The 18,883-nt window shown below is 55.1% G+C and overlaps 9 protein-coding genes across 9 annotated transcripts; 6 read left to right on the top strand and 3 right to left on the bottom strand.

Moving 5' to 3' along the window:
* Positions 1-342: 342 nt before the first annotated feature.
* Positions 343-2,073, top strand: QBC33DRAFT_603048 (MFS general substrate transporter; the record flags this gene model as incomplete). The annotated part of the gene is made up of 3 exons (XM_060432172.1): positions 343-600; positions 731-903; positions 987-2,073. 3 exons carry the CDS (start codon positions 343-345, stop codon positions 2,071-2,073), a joined length of 1,518 nt encoding a protein of 505 aa, XP_060286261.1.
* Positions 2,074-2,482: 409 nt separating this feature from the next.
* Positions 2,483-3,058, top strand: QBC33DRAFT_310357 (uncharacterized protein). Its single transcript, XM_060423473.1, has one exon. It carries the CDS (start codon positions 2,576-2,578, stop codon positions 2,957-2,959), a length of 384 nt encoding a protein of 127 aa, XP_060286260.1. The 5' UTR covers positions 2,483-2,575; the 3' UTR covers positions 2,960-3,058.
* On the top strand, positions 3,059-3,513 carry QBC33DRAFT_310358 (uncharacterized protein). The gene has a single exon (XM_060423474.1). It carries the CDS (start codon positions 3,157-3,159, stop codon positions 3,397-3,399), a length of 243 nt encoding a protein of 80 aa, XP_060286259.1. The 5' UTR covers positions 3,059-3,156; the 3' UTR covers positions 3,400-3,513.
* A 608-nt stretch (positions 3,514-4,121) lies between these two features.
* Positions 4,122-6,340, bottom strand: QBC33DRAFT_603044 (arylsulfatase; the record flags this gene model as incomplete). Its single annotated transcript, XM_060432171.1, has 4 exons — positions 5,851-6,340; positions 5,603-5,779; positions 5,216-5,502; positions 4,122-5,144 (listed from the first exon to the last, which is right to left on the bottom strand). Exons 1-4 carry the CDS (start codon positions 6,137-6,139, stop codon positions 4,122-4,124), a joined length of 1,776 nt encoding a protein of 591 aa, XP_060286258.1. The 5' UTR covers positions 6,140-6,340.
* Positions 6,341-6,550: 210 nt separating this feature from the next.
* QBC33DRAFT_567407 (uncharacterized protein) lies at positions 6,551-8,066 on the top strand. Its single transcript, XM_060430480.1, has 2 exons — positions 6,551-6,747; positions 6,827-8,066. The coding sequence occupies exons 1-2, from the start codon at positions 6,569-6,571 to the stop codon at positions 8,016-8,018; spliced, it is 1,371 nt and encodes a 456-aa protein (XP_060286257.1). The 5' UTR covers positions 6,551-6,568; the 3' UTR covers positions 8,019-8,066.
* A 100-nt stretch (positions 8,067-8,166) lies between these two features.
* On the bottom strand, positions 8,167-9,888 carry QBC33DRAFT_603043 (major facilitator superfamily domain-containing protein; the record flags this gene model as incomplete). Its single annotated transcript, XM_060432170.1, has 2 exons — positions 8,167-9,747; positions 9,805-9,888. 2 exons carry the CDS (start codon positions 9,886-9,888, stop codon positions 8,167-8,169), a joined length of 1,665 nt encoding a protein of 554 aa, XP_060286256.1.
* Positions 9,889-10,433: 545 nt separating this feature from the next.
* QBC33DRAFT_609441 (fungal trichothecene efflux pump) lies at positions 10,434-12,971 on the top strand (the record flags this gene model as incomplete). Its single annotated transcript, XM_060432388.1, has 6 exons — positions 10,434-10,776; positions 10,849-11,064; positions 11,142-11,223; positions 11,315-11,647; positions 11,742-12,548; positions 12,604-12,971. The coding sequence occupies exons 1-6, from the start codon at positions 10,741-10,743 to the stop codon at positions 12,969-12,971; spliced, it is 1,842 nt and encodes a 613-aa protein (XP_060286255.1). The 5' UTR covers positions 10,434-10,740.
* A 1,380-nt stretch (positions 12,972-14,351) lies between these two features.
* Positions 14,352-15,405, bottom strand: QBC33DRAFT_603041 (phosphoenolpyruvate phosphomutase-domain-containing protein; the record flags this gene model as incomplete). The annotated part of the gene is made up of 1 exon (XM_060432169.1): positions 14,352-15,405. One exon carries the CDS (start codon positions 15,403-15,405, stop codon positions 14,620-14,622), a length of 786 nt encoding a protein of 261 aa, XP_060286254.1. The 3' UTR covers positions 14,352-14,619.
* Positions 15,406-17,085: 1,680 nt separating this feature from the next.
* On the top strand, positions 17,086-18,571 carry QBC33DRAFT_512707 (uncharacterized protein; the record flags this gene model as incomplete). The annotated part of the gene is made up of 3 exons (XM_060425928.1): positions 17,086-18,017; positions 18,176-18,263; positions 18,299-18,571. The coding sequence occupies 3 exons, from the start codon at positions 17,086-17,088 to the stop codon at positions 18,569-18,571; spliced, it is 1,293 nt and encodes a 430-aa protein (XP_060286253.1).
* Between the last annotated feature and the right edge of the window lie 312 nt (positions 18,572-18,883).

Below are 18,883 nucleotides of genomic sequence, written 5' to 3'. Positions count from 1 at the left end.
AGGCCAAACCCCATACTAAGCCTCGCTGGCCACTGGAGTTCCCGTCGCGAGATGCCACACAACCCAAGTACGTTACAAATCCGCATCTGCCAAGGGGCTTACTATTCTGAACATGGACTCCTCTGATAACCTCCTGTTCATGATATCCAATCACGACTTACCCGAAATCTTCAACACCAACGTTATCGCCATCCGGGTCTTGCATGGCGAGAGCGGGATGTACGCAGTAAACCGATGTTTATCAGCTCAGCCAAGCCTCTTCAAATGATATTTACCACACGTCGATATCCAACATCGTGAACTTCACTTTGGACTGGGACTCACTCGACCAGCCACTCTAACATGTCTACTCCGAGCGGGGATGACGGCCTCAAACATGACGGCGGCAAGGAGTTGCAGCCATCAATTGCGGCGAATGGAGCCGATAGCAGCTCTGACAAACCCGTCAGCTTTAGCAATGAGGTCTATGACTCGTCTCGAGTCGATCCTGTCCTCGCAGAAAAGATGGTCCTCGTCAATACGGCAATCGACGAGATTGGGATGACTCCATTCCAATGGAAGCTATTCTTTTTCAATGGGTTTGGATATGCGGTTGATTCGGTGAGCCTTCCCCAAGCCTCTCTCCGTTGGATCATTTCCCACTGAATTGTTGTCAATCAAGCTGCTCATTGTCTGCAACGCCATCGCCCAGCCCGCAGTTGATCGGGAATTCGGCAGGCCCAACAAACAGATCGCTGGCGTTGCGCTGGCTTCTCAAATCGGACTGTTAGCAGGAGCAGCTATCTGGGGCTTCACTGCCGACATCATCGGCAGGAAGCTCGCCTTCAATAGTAGTCTCTTCATCTGTGCTGCCTTTGTCTTGATCGCTGGAGGCATGCCAAACTACATCTCCTTCTCCGCTATGTAAGTCCAGTTGGACATTCGCCATGATATTACTTTAATAATATTTTACTCCCCTGGCACGAAAAGCTAAGACCGCGTTATAGGGTTGCCATCTATTCAGCGGGAGCAGGAGGCAACTACGTCCTCGATGCCACGAACTTGCTAGAGTTCCTGCCCGTCACCCACACCTGGCTGGTGACGTTCATGTCCATCTGGTGGGCCGTCGGCTATACCATCACAGGGCTGCTAGCATGGGCGTTTATGAGCAACTTCAGCTGCCCCTCTGACGCTACGCCTGCCACTTGCTCCAGGTCCGAAAACTGGGGATGGCGATACCTGCACTTCACCGCCGGGAGTCTGGTGCTCATCCTCAGCGTCGCCCGACTGCTCTTCATCCGCATGAAGCAGACGCCTCGCTGGCTCATTGCCCAGAACCGCGACGCGGACGTCTACTCGGTTCTCAATGATCTCGCCCAGACGTACGGCCGCCCATTCTCCCTCCGCCTCGAGGACTTGGAAGCCAAAGGCCGCGTCCTGCACACGGAAAACTCGCCATGGTCGGCCATCCGGCTCCGCAAGCATTTCGGGGGCCTCTTTGAGACGCGTCCGCTCGCCTACTCGTCCCTCGTGATCATCGCCAACTGGTTCGTCATCGGCATGGTATCGCCCCTCTACTCCGTCTTTCTCCCCTACTACCTCGCCTCCCGCGGCGCCGACATAAGCGGCCCGCCATCCAACTACACCACCTGGCGCAACTACGCCATCAACAAGATATCCGGCCTGTTCGGCCCTATCGTCGCGGGCGTCCTGGTCGAGACCAGGCTCTTCGGCAGGCGGGGGACCCTGGCGCTCGGCGCCCTGATCACCATGGTGCTGCAGTTCGGCTACACGCAGATCAAGACGCCCGCCCAGAACGTCGGCGTCAGCGCCGCCATCTCGGCCGCGTCGAACATCTACTACGGGACTATCTATGCGTACACGCCCGAGATCCTCCCGAGCGCGCATCGCGCGACCGGCTACGGGCTGTGCGTGGTGCTGAATAGGGTTGGGGGCATCGCCGGTGTGTTGATCGGCAGCTATGCGAATGTCGAGACAACGGCTCCTCTGTTTGTCTGTGCCAGTTTATTTGGGTTGCTGGTCGTGTTGAGTTTGATGTTGCCTTTTGAGAGCAGGGGCAAACGAAGCGTGTAAGGGAGGTCGAAGAATGGCAATCTACTGCGTAGGGATGGATTTTGTGTAGAATCTAGGGGTTAGTAGACTTAAGGTTTTGGGTTTCCTGGCGAGCAAGTATCGATTTTGAATCTCGAGGAAACAAAATTCCATGTAAGTTCATGGTCGAACCCTTGATCCCCCAATGGTGTGATTCACCACTGGCCCCACCCAACTTTGGCCATCTCCCTAACTTCTCCTGCCCAAGAATTTTCCCCTTTACTACATCGCACACCTTGGACATCACCATAGCACACATCCGTTTATCCGGCGTCATTATTTCCAGCATCATATTCATGGATTGCCAGCCGTGTAGAGGGGAACCGCCCTGCCCTACAAACGGGACCTCCGCGAGTATACAGGAGACGAACTGCTGTGGGATTTCCGCACCAATCTAGAAGGACACCATCGGCACGAAACGCATTTGTATGCCGTCCAGCTCACGTACATACCGTCAGTCCGAGATATCGACCGCCTGCCCGAGATGGAAATCAGCGAGTTCCTCGACACGTGCAACAAGTTGGTGCCCGTCTACATCCTCCCGCTGCGGAATCGTGCGCTTGTCACGGTGCGTCATAACTACATCTATCGCCGGTGGTTCCGCCCGTACCGGAGCGAGATCGAGCGCCAACGCTTCATCTGCAAGTTCATCGGACCAGCGCATCTACCCGACGGGGGCACGGCCTCGCAGTCGACCATCGGCACCCTCGTCGTCATGAACGGAGCTATCTGCGCCGAGGTCGACGCGCGCCGTCGTTCGTACGCCGAGCGGCTCGCCACAGGCAACCGGCAGGTGCAGGGGGAGCTGGACCGGGTCAAGACCACAGGTTTCACGTCCTGCGGCCGCTGTTCCGGGCGCTGCTCGTAATCGTCTGTTCCGACAGCTACAACAACGAGGACTCAAAGACCGTGGGCCGCCTTCCCGTTTTCTTGGTCCGCACAGGCGTGGAAGACGGTCTGAGCGCGCCCATCTCGTTCGAGCCCGTCGCGGATAAAATCGACGGCTGCGCGGGAGATGCCAGAAGCGCTGTTAAAACCACGCTCGAGACGGCTGTCGATTTCGTGATGGACCTAGAGGCTCGGGAAGCTGCGGTCTTTGGTCTCCAGCCCGATCCGGTCGCTTCATGGGAGCCGTATCTCGCTACGGCGAATTGCTGGGAGAGTTTGCAAGGGGGCGAGCCGTTGACCGGGCTAGCTCTCAGTATGTGGACACTGAGAAATTTACGCAGTGGACGGGGGAGGGCGAGGTATATGACTCTCGGATCATGGCTGGATTTGAGCGACGGGCGTTCCGGTATGAGACTTTGAGAGCTGCCGGTCTTTTAGGTTGATTGACTGCTTCAAGCTTCTTATTCTCCCAGTCACCCATCAAGCCGATATTCAGGTCTCTGATGCCGACTCGCCCACCTTTATCCTGACGAAGCTAGTCACCTATCGCGGCACCCCAACCCACAAGGGCTCAGACGCGCGGACTCATATAGGTGTCCCATATCTCCAGCAAATCGCCTCCTCATGTTGGGACGCACCTGCCTTCTTTCAACAAGACATAGGGACAGCTAGACATGGGGGAAGGTGCGCCCCATCATGGATCCCGTTCAACTCCCGCTTTCGTGCCAGCCCGGCGTTAGGCATCATGTCTTCCCATCGATTCTCTCCTGTTCTCCGTCTGTGGATATCGAAATATTCATGTTGGGTGGCAGATCATCATGAAGTAAGCTAGAGACGCCTGGCTTCAACCCCTTTTCCGTACCGGACATCGAACCTTGTTTCAAGAAAGAATGGAGGGGAGTCAAGAATCGAGGGGGGAAGTTGGGAGAGCCACGATCTTGTGGGCCTGCACTGTTTACTTCAGGGGCATGGGGTCTGTGCGTGACAGGTCTCTCGCTAGATCTTCCCAAGCCTAACAACAGCAATCATTGAAGAACCAAGCCAGTAAAATAAGTTCTTTTGAAATTTATTAGTTACATCCTCTTGATTTCCCTCTATACTGCAAGTTTAGAAGCATCCTTCTTGAATATGATGCCATCACATCAAACCCATGAGCTCCAGTCATGCCGGAGGAAAGGGACTTGGTCACTCTCTCCAGCAATGCCGCCATTCCCTCCAGTTCTGTAACTCTGCACGTCCTGTGGCCCCTCCGATCCCCTGATGTACCCGAGCTCGCACCTATCAAACCTCACCTTAGGCTGGCCTTGGTAAAACTCGTCGAAGTCGGCGCCAAGGGCGTCAGCCAGGCTCCTCACCCCGGATTCGCCCGGGTGGATAACCGCCCACGGATCGCGGCAGCTGTCGCCGCGGCAGCTCTTGAGGACCATCATGAGGGCGTCCAGCCTCGTGACGACGGCCTCGAGACCGCGGCCGGCGACGGAGAACCGGCTCGCGAGCAGGCCGTGCCTCGGGTCGAAGAGGTTGCGTACCTGGCCCGGGTCCGCGCCGACGTCGTAGAGCTCGTGCTCGTTCGTGCACCACACCGAGTAGTACAGGTTGGCGCCCTCGCCGATGAGCCGGAGGCCCTTGTAGGTGTTGTTTTGGTAGCCGTTGACCGTCCCGTTGATGACCCCCCATTCCCCGCTGAACCCGTATTTCCCTTCTCCGGCCGCGTTGCCCCAGAACTCGATGTTCACGTGCTCTGTCTTGCCTTCGTCCCCCTTTACTAGGGGCATGGCGCTGCCGTCGATCCTCGGCCTGGGGGCCGCCCCGGCGAGATGCAGGAAGGTGGGCGCGAGATCGCTGTGGGCTGTTACGGCGTGGGATTTGACGCCGCGCTCGACCCCCGGACCCCGGACTATCATGGGGATGTTGATGTCGGTGTCAAAACCGCATTCCTTTCCTGGGTGCATCCGATGCTGCGAGATGTGGTAGCCGTTGTCCGTCGTGTAGAAGATGTACGTGTTCTCGAGCTGGCCTGCGGCCTCGAGCCGTTTCACTACGCCTTCCACCATTTCGTCAACGGCTTGCAAGGACCGAAGCCTGCAGCGTTGGTACTCGTCGTTGTATTCGATGACGGAATCGTTCAGCTTCGGCAGCTGCGAGATCCAGGACACGCCGCTCGGCTTGAGGTGTTGGCGTCAGTCAGTCGTCATTCCCAGGATGAAGACACGGGGCGCAAATCAAATCGACCTACTTCATCTGGGTTGAAATTCTCTGTCCTTGGAATCTTGTAGTCTTTGAACAGATGGGCGTGGCGCGCCGCATACTTGGGCGGAGTACCCGAATACGGCTCTATGACCATGTTTGCGTGTGGCGCGATGGGGGCAATGCTCAGGAAGAATGGCTGATCGTCATCCTCAAGTGCCTGGTCGAGGAAGTCATATGCTTTGTCCGCCGTGACGTCGGGGGAGTATTGGCCTTTGTAGCTGACCGGCTTCTCCCCGTTCCGCGTGAAATGGGCATTCTCATATTCGTACGTATCTAAAAGAGCTACTTGTCAGCAGCTATCACGGAATAATCAAGTAATCCCCGTCATGTAATTGTTGACAGCATTATCGTGCATCTCGCAAGGGCAACTGACATGGATCCAGAATAAAGTCTGATTGGGTCCAGCCCTTTGCTGGGAAGTCGGCATAGTTGGATACGTCGTGCTGATTGAACAGCTTCCCAACATAGTAGGTCGAGTAACCTGCTTCTTGAAGCCACAGGGGAAGGTAGTCATCGTTGAGACCCTCAGCGACCCATTTCGGATATCCACCTTGACAAAGACTCGGGTCAGACAAAACGGCTCGAGCAGGCAATTAACATTAAATCATGACTTTCGCTCACCATACGGCATCAAGATGTCCGTCACATTCGTGTTATGTGCGGCCATTCCAGTAAGCAAGCTGGCTCGCGACGGGCAGCACACGGCGATTGTGCAATAATGTCTGGTGAAGGTCGTTCCCTCGTTGATCAGATACTTCTGTACAAAAGGCATGTAGTCAAGAGAATGCATGTGGACATCTTGATCATCGGTCAGGACCATGATGATGTTGGGTTTTCCTGACGCCAGGGCTCCAGACTGGAGCGTCAGTGAACCCAAACCGAGCCATTTTATGGCCCTAGTGAGGAACATTTTGTGAGTGGCGATGATGGGGGAGACGAGGGAACTCGAGGACTAACACGAACAACGTGCTAGAGCGACTCCGAGCTTGTGGGTGTTGGAGTATTTAATCAGAGCGCCACACGGCTTCCTAGAGGAGTATGAGCCAAGTCCCTCGGCATAACTCCATCTAAACTGCGTCCGATCATCATCACTTAGGTGGGCGAACTGTGGTGCTTGGAACAGCCTAGCGAGTGCTATGCCAATTAACACGCTAGCTGGACTAAATTCCCGCTACCTAGTCTGCTAGTCCATGCTCTGGCCCACAATCGCTGCCCGACTACGGCAGTCTATATGCAGAGTCACACTTAGCGTGATACAGCGCTCCTCCCAAGGTTAACGGTTTCCGGCGAGGATATATTTCCCCACATCTCACGCTTAACTATCCACTTCCCGGATTGCATGGGTTTGCGTGACAACACCCGCCACCGCATACATCGGTCACAGGAATTCCTGCTCTCTAGGATGGATGCGTGTGACAATGCAGCAAAGCCGGTCACGTACCGGCCAGTCTCGACCCTGTCAGCTGGCCAACTGGCACACAAGAGACACTGGGATCGGGCCAGACAGCGCAATTACCGGTAAGCAGCATGGTCCCCGCTGAGCAAGTGTCGGCTGAGAAGTCCGAGTAAGCGATGAACCAACTAACAGGTTATCCAGCTCCAGCGCAAAGAACCAAATCCGCGAGCTTGAGGAAGAGCTTCGGGATGTAGCTGCACGCCTCGAAGCGGCAGAGAAAGAGAGGGACAGCCTCCGTGCGCGGCTCCTGGAACAACCGAAGGCCGCCGAGGATCTACAAAAGGAGTGTCGACGTTTGAGAGACATAATCAAGTCGGCCTTCTCCGAGATGCAAGCATGCGGCGAGCGGGAGAAAATTCGGGAAGCGACACCGGAACAGCAGGCATTCCGCGGCGGCTCCGAGGGAGGTTCGACAGCAGCCAAAGATTGTCCTGGGAGCAACTTGTCGGTTGATGAATCGTATGCTACGGAATCATCCGGACAAGAACTCTCTGGACCTCGTCCTGGCGTGTCCGAGGTCTGCATCTCGTTGGACTCGCTGACGGATATCTGGCCTGTGCCGTCACCATCACCCCAAGCCGCCGGCCTGCAGCGCTATTCTCGCGACGGGATCCTCCGTTTTGACCACGCCCAACTGCCTCAGCTACAGAGTACCATCTCGGACAGCCTGGGGAGGTGGTCCATGATGCCAGTCAACACGGCCCCCATGGCCGCCTTGGACTGGGCAGTGGTGGAGATGGAAGAGCTGTGCTGGAATAAGACATCCAAGGACATGGCCATTACGGAATTCACCACCCCGGCGTTCCCCCATGTCTCATCCCTACTCAACCCACAGACACGCCCAGCACACCCGCAGCAGCCAATTACCTCGGCCGTTGTCACGCGAATCCTAAGTCAGATGCCTGTTGGGGGCACCACTGAGCGGCTGGGCGCCATGTGGCTGCTCTGCAACCTTGTGCGCTGGCGCCTGTGTCGGACGCGGGAAACCTTCGCCGCGCTTCCCGAGTTTCTCCGTCCGACCGAGACGCAACTGACCATCCCGCATCCCATATGGATGGATGTGATTGTGTGGCCAGCCGTGCGGGATCGGCTCATCCAAGAATTTGATTACACCGAGTTTGACGTGTTTCGATATTCCATTGGCTCGTCGCTCTCGCTGGGTTGGACCAATGGGCTTTCGGCATGTCTGTCCTTGACAGATACGCTCGATGAATACTCTCTGAGTCTCGAGTTTGAGAATCACTTGCGGCATCTGTCCAACTGGACGGTCGACGCAGCCTTTGTTGAGGAGTTTCGTTTCTTGGATGGGGCTATCAACGTCCGGTCATCATGAGGCTGGTGTGTCGTTCTTTATACGCTTCACCTGTATATTATTTCTGAGCTTGTACTATATAATAACCCTTACCAAGCACTTCAAGATGCTACGTTTCGATATGCTGACTACCGCTTTTGTTTTCTCTAAACCGTATGTCGGGATCTAATTAGCCAGTGAGGCTGTGCTCGTTCACAAACAAACTAACAAAGGTGGTCAGAGCCGAATAAACAGCCGCCCCCCAGAAGGTCCCACGGAATCCATCAACATAAGCCGCAACGATGATGGTTCTGAGCTTGCTGCCCCTTTCCAGCCCCTGCACAAATGTGACATCCTCCATGGCCCTTCTCATCGTTGCCTCGTCCAGAGACAGCGAAAGTTCTCGCCTGAGGATGGACCGCAACATGGTGCTCGACATGCAGAGTCCCACAACACCGCCGATATTGCCGCTGAGGTAGATTCCCGAGCTCGCGATGGCCGTATTCTCCGAGTCGCCCTGCCCGTCACCCTCGAGCGCCGCTATCCCCGCCGTCAGGATCACGAAGGCCGCCGAGTGAGCCATGCCCGTGGCCAGGCCGGCAAAAGCGAGGTAGCAGTCGTCCCAGAACAGGTTGAAGTCCGGGCCAGCGTCCCAGCGGGCTATCATGAGGCCGTAACCGAGGACCCCGAATATCCCCGCGGCGACCCCCGGGAGCTTGTACCGCCCCGTGCGCTTGATGTAGTTGCCGGTTCCGAGGGCGCCCAACGTGTTCCCCACGACGCTTGGGAGGAGGAACATGCCTGCCTCGGCACTGTTCATGCCCTGCGTCACCTGGAAGAACAGGGGGACCGAGAGGGTTGCGGCTGATTGCGCTGCGTTTTGGAGGAGTAACATGATGTAGGAGGTCCAGACAGCGCGATGAGCGAGGAGGGATGGTGGGAAGATGGGCTCGCAAGCGTAGTGGGTCTCCCAGATGTAGAATGCCACGGCGCCGGCCACGGCGGTCGCAACGATGGCAACCATAATAGGGGAAGTCCACGGTAGCTTCTCGCTCCCAATGGTGAAGACCATGAGCGCCGCGGCGATGCTGAAGGCAAGCAGTAAGGAGCCTATGGTATCGATCCTCCTCAGAAGCGCCCAGTAACGGCCTTTGTGATTCTGAGGTGTTGGTGTCGAACCTAGAAGGGCAACCTCGGGTGGCTGATCTTGGAGCTTCCAGGCCACAAGACCAATACCCAGGATAGTGATGGGGCACAAGGTTCCGAATGTAGCTCTCCATCCAAACCTCTCCGTTATCAAGCCGCCGATGGGAGCTCCTATGCTGCGACCAAACGTCTGGATCACGTTCATATAACTTCTGTACTCGGCCACCTGGCGCAACGGCACGAGGTCGGTGATGATGATGGAGACGAGGCACACCATGCCGGCGCCCCCTGTCCCGGCAATGACGCGCCCGAGGATGACCTGCCCCATTCTCTGACCAAGGCCACACACGGCGGAGCCGGTGGCGTACAAGGTGTACGAGACGATGAGCATGGCCTTCCGGCCGAATATACCGCTCAGCTTCCCGTAGAGCGGCTGGGCGGCGCACATGGACAGCATGTAGGCGGTGAGTAACCAGGAACCATGGGTCAGGGCACCGAAGCTGGAGGATATCTGGGGATATGTGGCGAGGAGCAGCGTCATGTCGATGTTGGCGACGAGAACGCCCACGAGGATGACCGAGATCGCCGTCCAGGGCGACCGTTTCTTGGGTTGCAAGTCCTGCCCCTGTCCTTCGTCAATTTTGTTGGTCTCTTTATCCGTGCGGGAAATCATAACACTCACGTCGCCACTCGAGTGTAGCAAGGGGCTTGTCTCATCGGGCGGCAGATTAGCCTCTTCTTCGACGGAATAAAGCCTCGGTGCCATCGTGGTTGTTCTCGAAGACGATTTATTGATGTGGATGATATATTTTCGGGGGGAACGACGCGCCTGCTTCTTCTTTGAAGTCTCCAGACCAAAGGTAATGGCAGCGTGTTGTTGGTGGTTCAAGAGAATGTGACACAGCTATTACCCTGTAGGAAAAAGAAAGCCATGTTTGGCCGATGATGAACAGTGGAGAGTGTCTGAGAGACTTTCCACGGATGACTATAGCAGGTCTGCACACTTCCATGTGTCTCCACAGTCGAAAGCGTCGACTGTCTCCTAGGGTTCCCATCTATTAGGTCCCGTCTCCGGCGCTCCTTTTTGCTCCTTTCATCCGACGACGTTCGATTCGCACTAATTAAATTTAGTGATCCGACACAAATCTACACAGTCAAACCTCTGTTAGTAACGAAGTTGCACCTAATTATCAGGTATGCTAATCTTGTCAGTGGGATTGGCTGGATGTAGAGTGTGGAGGTAGAGGGCGCCATGTCACACTAGGTCCAACACGGAGGACGGGTGTCACACTAGCTCCAACACGGAAAACACGGAGGACGATATTGGCAACCGGATGTCACACTAGCGTGGTCTAAGTAAGGCAGCTAGATGGAGACAGGCATACCCCGCAAGTAGCATGACTCCATGGTCGACTAGTTGAATCTGGGGCCATGAAGAAACTGTATTTATTGCAACATCCTGCTAACCACTGCAGACGTACTTGTGGGGGTATCGACACCCGAGTCCAAGGTGACGGGAATCTTAGCGAGGAGGAAAACAGAACCGAAGCTGGGGGTGGGGGTCGCGGTCGTCAGCTGGACTGGCGTTAAGCTATCTCGAAAATGGAATATCGGATACATGTTTGGTCGAAGGCTCGAGGAGAGGCCATTCATGGTGGGATGCTCAAATATGCCCGCCACCGCCCCTCCCTCCTCCCCCAGATAGCTGATTCTAGACTCCCACAAGACTACACTAGACAACAACATGGCGACAATCTCAAACGATCAAGACAAGGCGTATCTGGATGACACCATGCAGGTCCAGACGGTTCACCTCGAGGCCCTCAATGCGGATCCTGAAAAGACTCGGGATTCCGATGAAGCCTCACTCGCGGAAGAGGCAACGGGCGAGAACTTGCCGGAGGGCTACTACTACTCGGTTAACTTCATTGGCACATTCGTGGTATGTCGTTCGTTTCCCGAGTCCCACGTCGGGGCTACTCGCTGGTGTGGTGTGGTGCTCACGAACACGTTTGTCAGGCCCTCTGCCTCTCGTCCTGCGCCCTGTACATGTATCTTCTAATGCCTACGGCCGTTTTGTCCGTCATCAACAACGATCTAGGTATGTAAAATATCCGCAACAATGCCATGCCAGGGAGGCAAGACATAAATAAGTACATGGTTGACAAGCTGATATCATTATATCCCCCCAGGCCCGAGCCCAATGATCGCCTGGTGGGCCATTGGGAGAACGGCAGCCCAGTCCATCACCTTCACCCTGGTTGGCCGCCTGAGCGACATCTTCGGCCGGCGTTGGTTCTTCATCGGCGGGAACGTGGTGGCCCTGGTCGGGACCATCATCACCGCCACCAGCCACAGCATTGCCCAACTCGCCATCGGGTCCGCAATCACGGGCATCGGGGAAGCTGTGCAAAACTCGTACATCATCGCCCTGCCTGAATTGGTCAAGAACAAGCATAGGCCCATTGTCGTATCGCTGGTGTTTGCCTCGTCCGCACCGTTTGCCACTTTTGGTTCCATCATTGGTGAGTGCTACCCACCTTCTCTCTCTCCGCCGGCTTGGGAGGGGGTGTTTTCTTCTTCTTTCCGGTTTGGCACCCGATATTAATCGCTCTGCAGCCACGACAATGATCCAGCGGGGGATTAGCTGGCGTTGGCTCTTCTATCTCCCCATGATCTGCATTGCCGTTGCAATCGTCCTCCTGGTGCTGTGCTACCACCCGCCGTCGTACAAGCAGTTGCATTCATCCGGGAGGAGGACCAAAATGCAGCAGCTCCGGCAGCTTGACTATGTGGGGATGCTTCTATATATAAGCAGCGTCGTCCTGATCCTCCTCCCGCTCAGCTGGGGGGGCACCATGTTCCCCTGGAAGAGCGCCGCCACCATTGCCACCCTGGTGGTGGGAGTCGCCCTTCTTGCCGCCACCGGACTTTGGGAGGCCTATTCGAAGCAGCCGTGTCCCCTGATTCCCATGCATTTCTTCAAGAATCGGGGTTTCATGTCTCTCGTCGTGTGCGCTATGATAGGCTCCTGCTGCTACTTCCCCTGCGTCTACCTCTGGCCGCAGCAGGTGGCTCGCATCTACGGCATCACGGGGAGCCACGCGGGCTGGCTCGCCTGCACTGTCGGAGGCTCGACGGCACTCGGGACGTCCATGGGCGGCTTGTTCATCCGATGGTTTGGCAATCCGCGAATTATCCTCCTGGTCGCCTCCGTCTGCACGGCCGCTTTCGTCGCCGGCCTTGCCGGCCTCACGCCCCAGAATCTGAACCTGGGCATTGCACTGACGATCCTCGGTCCCTTCATGGTTGGGGTAATCGAGCTTTCGGCACTCAGTCTCGCGCCGCTTTTCTGCAAGCCCGAGGACCTTGGGTTGGCTTCAGGGCTGCTCGGAACCATCCGGTCTGGTGGAGCTAGCATTGCAGGTAAGTATTCGACCCCCTAATTGGTTGGCCGAAGCTAAATTAACACATCTCGCAGTCGCCATCTTCTCCAGCATTCTGTCCACTCGACTAGCAGTTACCGTTCCAGCCGCGATCCTCCCCGCTGCCGAGCGAGCCGGATTCAACTCCGACGGCGCTGCGGCTCTAGTTGCTGCCGCATCAACCGGTGTTTTCGCCAAAGTCCCTGGAATCACGCCAGAGGTAATTCAAGCGGTTAGAGCCGCACTTCCGGGCGCTTATGCAACTGCATTCAAAACTGTCTACCTCTCCAGCCTTGCCTTTGGCGGCATCGCCATCACCGCCGCGCTGCTGACCAAGGACCCCTCACCTTATTTGACAGATGAAGTGGCAAGGAAGCTGCAAGGAAAAGGGGTTACTTCCACCAAGCAGGGTGCAGACGAATAGAGACTACCAGTGTAGCCACCTAGGTTATTATATGCATTTGCTTTGTGCAAGTATCAATCCAATCTACCTCGTCACTTTCGTCTAGTTTAAACGTGCTAGTAAAAGATAGAGCACCGGCTTCCTGTGCCATAGACAGTAGTAACCTTTCAAAGTACCTGCTTTTCTTTTATTACCTTGTGTACCTGCTAATAGAAACCTGGAGTGAGTCCAACCTACTGCGACACCAGGTTTGAACGAAATTCCAGTGGATGATGAGGACTTCCAGCGGCCTAGAGATCTCTGGGGAAATGGTTTCGACGAGTCTGAGAGATCACAGTGGGCGTTAAATGTCTCAGGCACTTTGGAAGACCTGCCTGCGCCCTGGAGGGAGATATTCAGTTCAGCAAGGTGGACCCTCATGTTGGTCAATGCTGGCCGCCAAATTCTTCAAAAACAATCCCTACCTGTAATACAGCATCTCCTTTCCTTTCACTCAGGTCGGCGTGTCAGTCCTGCTCGTGGCCGCGGCAGTATTCTCATCTTGACTCCCCCCTCTCGCTTTCTACCAGGGCTGAGCCGTGGTTGCCCTGGCGGAGGATCTAGTTGATTACCGAGCTCTGGTCAAGTGCGGCCTCCCAATGCGCCCGTTCTAGTTTGGAGTTTGTTGTCCTGCCACAGATTCACTCCACCTGCGTCTGCGACCAAGGTGATTTCGGGCTCATACGGGCTACCTTGCTGCCCTTCCAGGTTGTTATTGCGGTACGATGTGACATGACTGCGAGTGAATCGCTCTTTACCTGGGTTACGGCCGGCCAGGTCAGAGGTAGTGTAACCTTTTAGTACAACACGGACGTCCACCCACAAAGTGATGGATTTCCTGTATTCCTCATTCAGTATCTTTGCCGTTTACTCCCCTCCTTCCATATAAACTGGCTAGGTTTTCATCCCAAAACTTATTCTTATGCCACCAATTGGCCAGGATCCTCGAGCACCAAACGATTACATCAACCTCCAACGACTCAAGATGTGCGAGGGAAACAAGATTGTCTGGCGCTGCCGATGCACACACCCGTCGTGCCCAAGGAAGAACCGCAAGGACAATACTCCGGGTCACCATGTGGAAACGGAGAACAGGCAGGCTTATATCTGGTGCGACGACTTCTTCTTCTCACCGCTCTTCCTCAACCGGCCCAAGGGTTGCCCGCCTTGCCCAAATGGTGTCAAGTATGACCGTGAGACCAGATATAAGAGGGAGATCTGCTCCGATTGCCAGGCATCTTGCGGCTGGACATATTTACACGCTGGGCGTGCGCGTGAATAGCTCAGTGGGCATTTCAGGAGGCGCCTAGTCTCTGCGGGTTTTGGGATCTCAAACATCTGAAGGAAGTTTATTAGGATAGGGCCTACTTGAGTGATTTTCGAACTAATGACATCGTTCTTCGTTTCCTAGGACACATTTCTCCTACACATGGTTGCGGAATGACCACCCTCGATCTTCTATTAACAATGCTTTTGTTTCAACTAATATGTGGCCAATAGCAGAGAGAGAGACCTGGTAATTGTTGATGGGAGGTTATGTTATGTTGCTGACCTGACTCGTCTCGAAGACCTACGCACTTCCCTTTGCTGATCCAGATCAAGTGAACCTGTTTCAGACAGCTCAGAGTCTCTAACTCCCAAGGACAGCCCCGGCAGCCTGCTTGATCGCCTCGACAACAGCAAGATAGATCTGCGGCCCAACGCTGACCCTCGCAACCCCCAGCTCCCCAAGCTCACTGCTCGTCAGCGACTTAACAGCCGAAGAACCCCCCGGCAGCCTGAGCCCGACGTTCACGCGCCCATCAAGCCCCTCAACCATCCTCGCGACCTCCTCCCTCGTGAACCCGCCCGGCCCGCCCCCGAGGATATACACCGTCGTCGCCCCAGCCTCCAGGTACAGCCTCCCCCTGCGGATCGACTCCTCCAGCGTCCCGCCCTTGAGGCAGCTATCGGCCCTGGCGTTGACGACGAAGTCCGGCACCCCCTCGGCGGCGGCGGCCCCCAGCGCGGCGCGGACCCGCGCGACGGCCTCGCCGTCGCCCATCATGGCGCCCGACGCGCGGTCCGAGTCCTCGATGTTGGCGCCCACGGCCCCCAGCCGCACGACGGCGCGCACCGCCTCGCCCAGCCGCGGCCCGTAGCCGTCCTGCAGGTCGACCGTCAGCGGCGTTTTGCCGGCGGCCGCGGCGATGGGCGCCAGGGCGGCCAGGTGCGTGTCCAGGTCGAGCGACGGGTCCGAGGTGCCGTTGGCCAGCGCGATGGCGAAGCTGGCCGTCGCGAGGGCCTTGCAGCCCGGTAGGGCGGCGACGATGCGGGCCGAGGTGGCGTCGTGGACGTTGGCGAGGAGGAGAGGCGTGCCGGGCACGTGTAGGGCCTTGAAGGCCTTGGCTGCATCGTTGGTTGCCTTTGTGGACATGGTGGATGATTGTCGAGATTAAGATCGATGGAGTAAGTGGAGGGTCGGGATCCTCTCCAGAGCCCCTCAGTACACGTATGGGTGAGTCAGAAATCTGTGGCGCTCCGTAAGCTGGTGCTGGGTCGGGCTAACATGTCCCGACTTTGGCAAAGAAACAAACCGGATGCGCTGGGAAATATACTAATGGTGCCCGAAGCATCCGACGATTAATTATGGGCATGCAGACGGGCAAAACTTTTTTCAAAAAATGGAATATTGGTTTTGAGAGGGATATGACGACGGCAAGCATGACTCGCAATCTCAGAATTTGCACAATAAATAGACCCAGGGCAAAGGACATGTCAAGTGTGCGAAAATCGGCAAGTTAATTCATCGGAATGGACAGCTACACAGCAAAGATATCAAGAAGTTTCCCACTCCTCATCACTGTAGACAATGTCTATAACATTATCCCGGGTTTTGCCACAGAGTCTTTTCAAGGTTCTATAATTTATTTCAGCTCCTTAAACATAGTTTAGAGGAAAGAGACCTGTGAGATGAGACTACCTAATTAAGGAAAGTACTCAAATATTCTCAAGTCAACTTTTACATAGAGAGAATCAGGGAAACTATCAACAATTTTAGAACTCATTATTTGATCATGCCCTATCGTTGTTAGTTGAAGTACTGACGAACATCCTTGCAGTGAGGTTTTAAATTTATCATAACGACATTTAGTAAACGTGGACGTTTCTCAGTAGCTTCTGCTCGGACTTAAATAGCCAACCACACTTGCTTGGCTCTGTCTGTTCTCCTCATTCTACATCTACACATAGACTCAAAGTCGAGTGTATACATCCCAGGTTTTTAAGGATAAGGGAAGATGAGGAAAGGATATGGTCTCTAAAACGCTTAGATATATTTCCACTTCCATTGGAGTGTGACTCAAGCCGTTTTGGGACTAGGAACTGTCTATAGCTTATTATTTCGTGACCTTGACTAATCATTGTTTCTTCTCCTTTGTCTTACCCAGGGCACGCCCATTTTCCCTACAGACGTGTGCTTTGTACCCAAGAGATAAGGGTCACATATGCCGATATCCAAAGAACTAACTCCCCAGCTGAACTCCTGTTAAGCTTAATAGGTCTGGAGCTTTGCTACAGACTCCTCGACGTTCGCCCTTCTTATCGGTATGAATCATCTGGCCAGGAGCTGGCAATGCTCGCCGAGTAACATGGTGAATGGCTAGGACAATTCACAGACTACATACCGACTAAGAATCGGCAGCCAGTCTTCTTTCACGACCCCTCAGTCTGGAAACCTTGTCGCTTACCCGAGCAAGGTTCTAAGGTTCCCTTTCTTCTGTCTGTAAACAGAAGGCCCTCACCACAAACAACCCCAACAAAGGGAGATTCACGACTGGAAATATCAACCCTGAGATATCCAGTCTCAGACCAGTCCCGCGTCTCTTGAACTTTACGCGTCTTCAAACGTGGCCGGCAAGTATTTATTCCCCGCGAGGCAATAAATCTCAGCCATCTGCGAGGGATTTCTCACTGTGCTACTGCCTTGTGGGACCAGTCCATCGCCTTCTCCTCGTCTTCACCTTCTCGCCCAACCAATCGTCCCCATTTTCAGTACCCTCAACTTATCAATATTCTCACCTTCTTACCCGACTCATCATATCACGCCCTTGACAATATGGGCCGTGAGGATCGGAACAAGGACCGAAAGGTCACTGGGAAGGGTCCAGACGTCCGGAAGCATCTGAAAACCCTTCAGTCCACCGTCTCGAACAAGCCCGGAAGCTCGAAGAAGCCAAAGCCGATGGCCGAGGGCAAGAAAGCGACCGCGAAGGCCGAGGGCAAGAAAGCGACCGCGAAGGCCGAGGGCAAGAAAGCGACCGCGAAGGCCGATGGCAAGAAAGCAACCACGATGGCTGAGGGCAAGAATGCGACCCCGATGGAAGCTGTGGCCGATGAAGACGTTCCCCGCCCCAAGTCACCCCCCGGAAACATCGTGGAGTTGGCTCCCAACATACGACTACGATATACTCCGCAACCCGCCCTCGATAGGAAGAACCTCAGAGCCCCGAACGTCGGTATCTTCGTGAAGCAAGCTTGCAACATGAGATCCGGCGGCCAGAAGAAGTTCTTCCGTAATCTTTACATTGCAAGGACCATCATCTCGACATTTTCCACGGCTCTGGCCATCAAGGAGGTGTACCGTCCCGACGGGTTGAATTCCTTCACCGCGAAGGTCGCCGAGGAGATTCCAAAGTCGACCAGCAAGCCCGCTCCTATGTGGCAGCCGACGGGCTCATCGGTAAAGCTGTGCATGTACTTCGCCCTCGATGCACGCCGCATGTTTGTGCGGGGCGGGATGGGACCGTCCGGGGCCTTTCTCAAAAACGTCCTCGACGCCACCAATACGAACGAGGAATGGAAGCAGATGAACCGCTTGGTGGACACCCTTTCGGAACTCATCGACCGCTGGTTGGAGCTCATGGGGGAGCTGCCCGCTTGGGCCACGGAGGACGGCAAGCCTGAGACTGCTGTCATGGGGGACGAGTCTGGTGAGGGACTGTTCGACGTCCTCTCGGATGGCTTGGCCGGGCTCAACTTGAATGGCATGTGAGGTGGTCCACCTGCATAACTCTCGGCCATGCCGTTCGGATTTGAACGATCCTTGCTCGGTGAGACATGCTGGTCTCGATGGATTCGATAATGGACTTGATGGTGGTCTCGATACTGGTCACTTCTTCTTAGTTAAACGTATCAACCCCCGTTAGCCAATCCAAAGCATCCCCATTTCGTTCCTTTCGATGGGTGGATAATATCTTCGTCCATCCGCCTAATGTCCGCTGCCTGTTTGAGAAAGTAGATGGATAATGTATACCCCTAACCTGTTCAAGGATCGCCTTGTCTACGCAAGTCCGAATTCCTCGCATTTGCCCTCGTCTGGCAGCCAACCAGCACTCAACGATGATGCGCTGCTTCGCCTACTTCTGTCTGATCGTGACTCCGAATGGGATCAAGAGAGCCATGCCGGCACCAAAGTACACAGACAGACACGCGGTATTGATAAGCCTTTGAGCATGGGCGACCACGAGTACGACGAAGGCTGCAGCATGGAGGGCAGCCCGAATCTGGAAACTGCCTCTTTGCGAATGGTGTCACAGGAGTGACTTGTATTATCGTACTTGCACAGCTTACCTATCTAGTTGGTCTGGTGGCTAATATTCATGACTGTTTTCCTCTCCGTTCTTCGGTTCCAGTCCTCAGAGCACGTGTTTAAGGCCTGGGAGACAGGAAATCATGAATTTTGTTAGACGATGGGAGAGGGGAATAACATGTGAGGTTAGACTACCTAATGGCGTATGATGGCTGTCTCGTCCCCGAAAATCGCAGCATCCCGAATGGGGGGGAATTAGGCAATGGTAGTGAGACATAGATCCGTCCAATAGGCCTTCTGACGTTGTCCCACGGGCGAGACCCGG

Source organism: Phialemonium atrogriseum (genome assembly GCF_030411735.1).
Source record: "Phialemonium atrogriseum strain 8032-3 unplaced genomic scaffold QBC33scaffold_5, whole genome shotgun sequence".
NCBI classification, from domain to species: domain Eukaryota; kingdom Fungi; phylum Ascomycota; class Sordariomycetes; order Cephalothecales; family Cephalothecaceae; genus Phialemonium; species Phialemonium atrogriseum.
This window is presented reverse-complemented; position numbering and strand designations above follow the sequence as displayed.

Coding starts and splice junctions, on each gene's coding strand:
- QBC33DRAFT_310358 (XM_060423474.1), top strand. CDS start 3,157: ATGGACCTAGAGGCTCGGGAAGCTGCGGTCTTTGGTCTCCAGCCCGAT.
- QBC33DRAFT_567407 (XM_060430480.1), top strand. CDS start 6,569: ATGGGTTTGCGTGACAACACCCGCCACCGCATACATCGGTCACAGGAA. Junction 6,748..6,826: donor GCCAGACAGCGCAATTACCG/GTAAGCAGCATG, acceptor CAGGTTATCCAG/CTCCAGCGCAAAGAACCAAA.
- QBC33DRAFT_310357 (XM_060423473.1), top strand. CDS start 2,576: ATGGAAATCAGCGAGTTCCTCGACACGTGCAACAAGTTGGTGCCCGTC.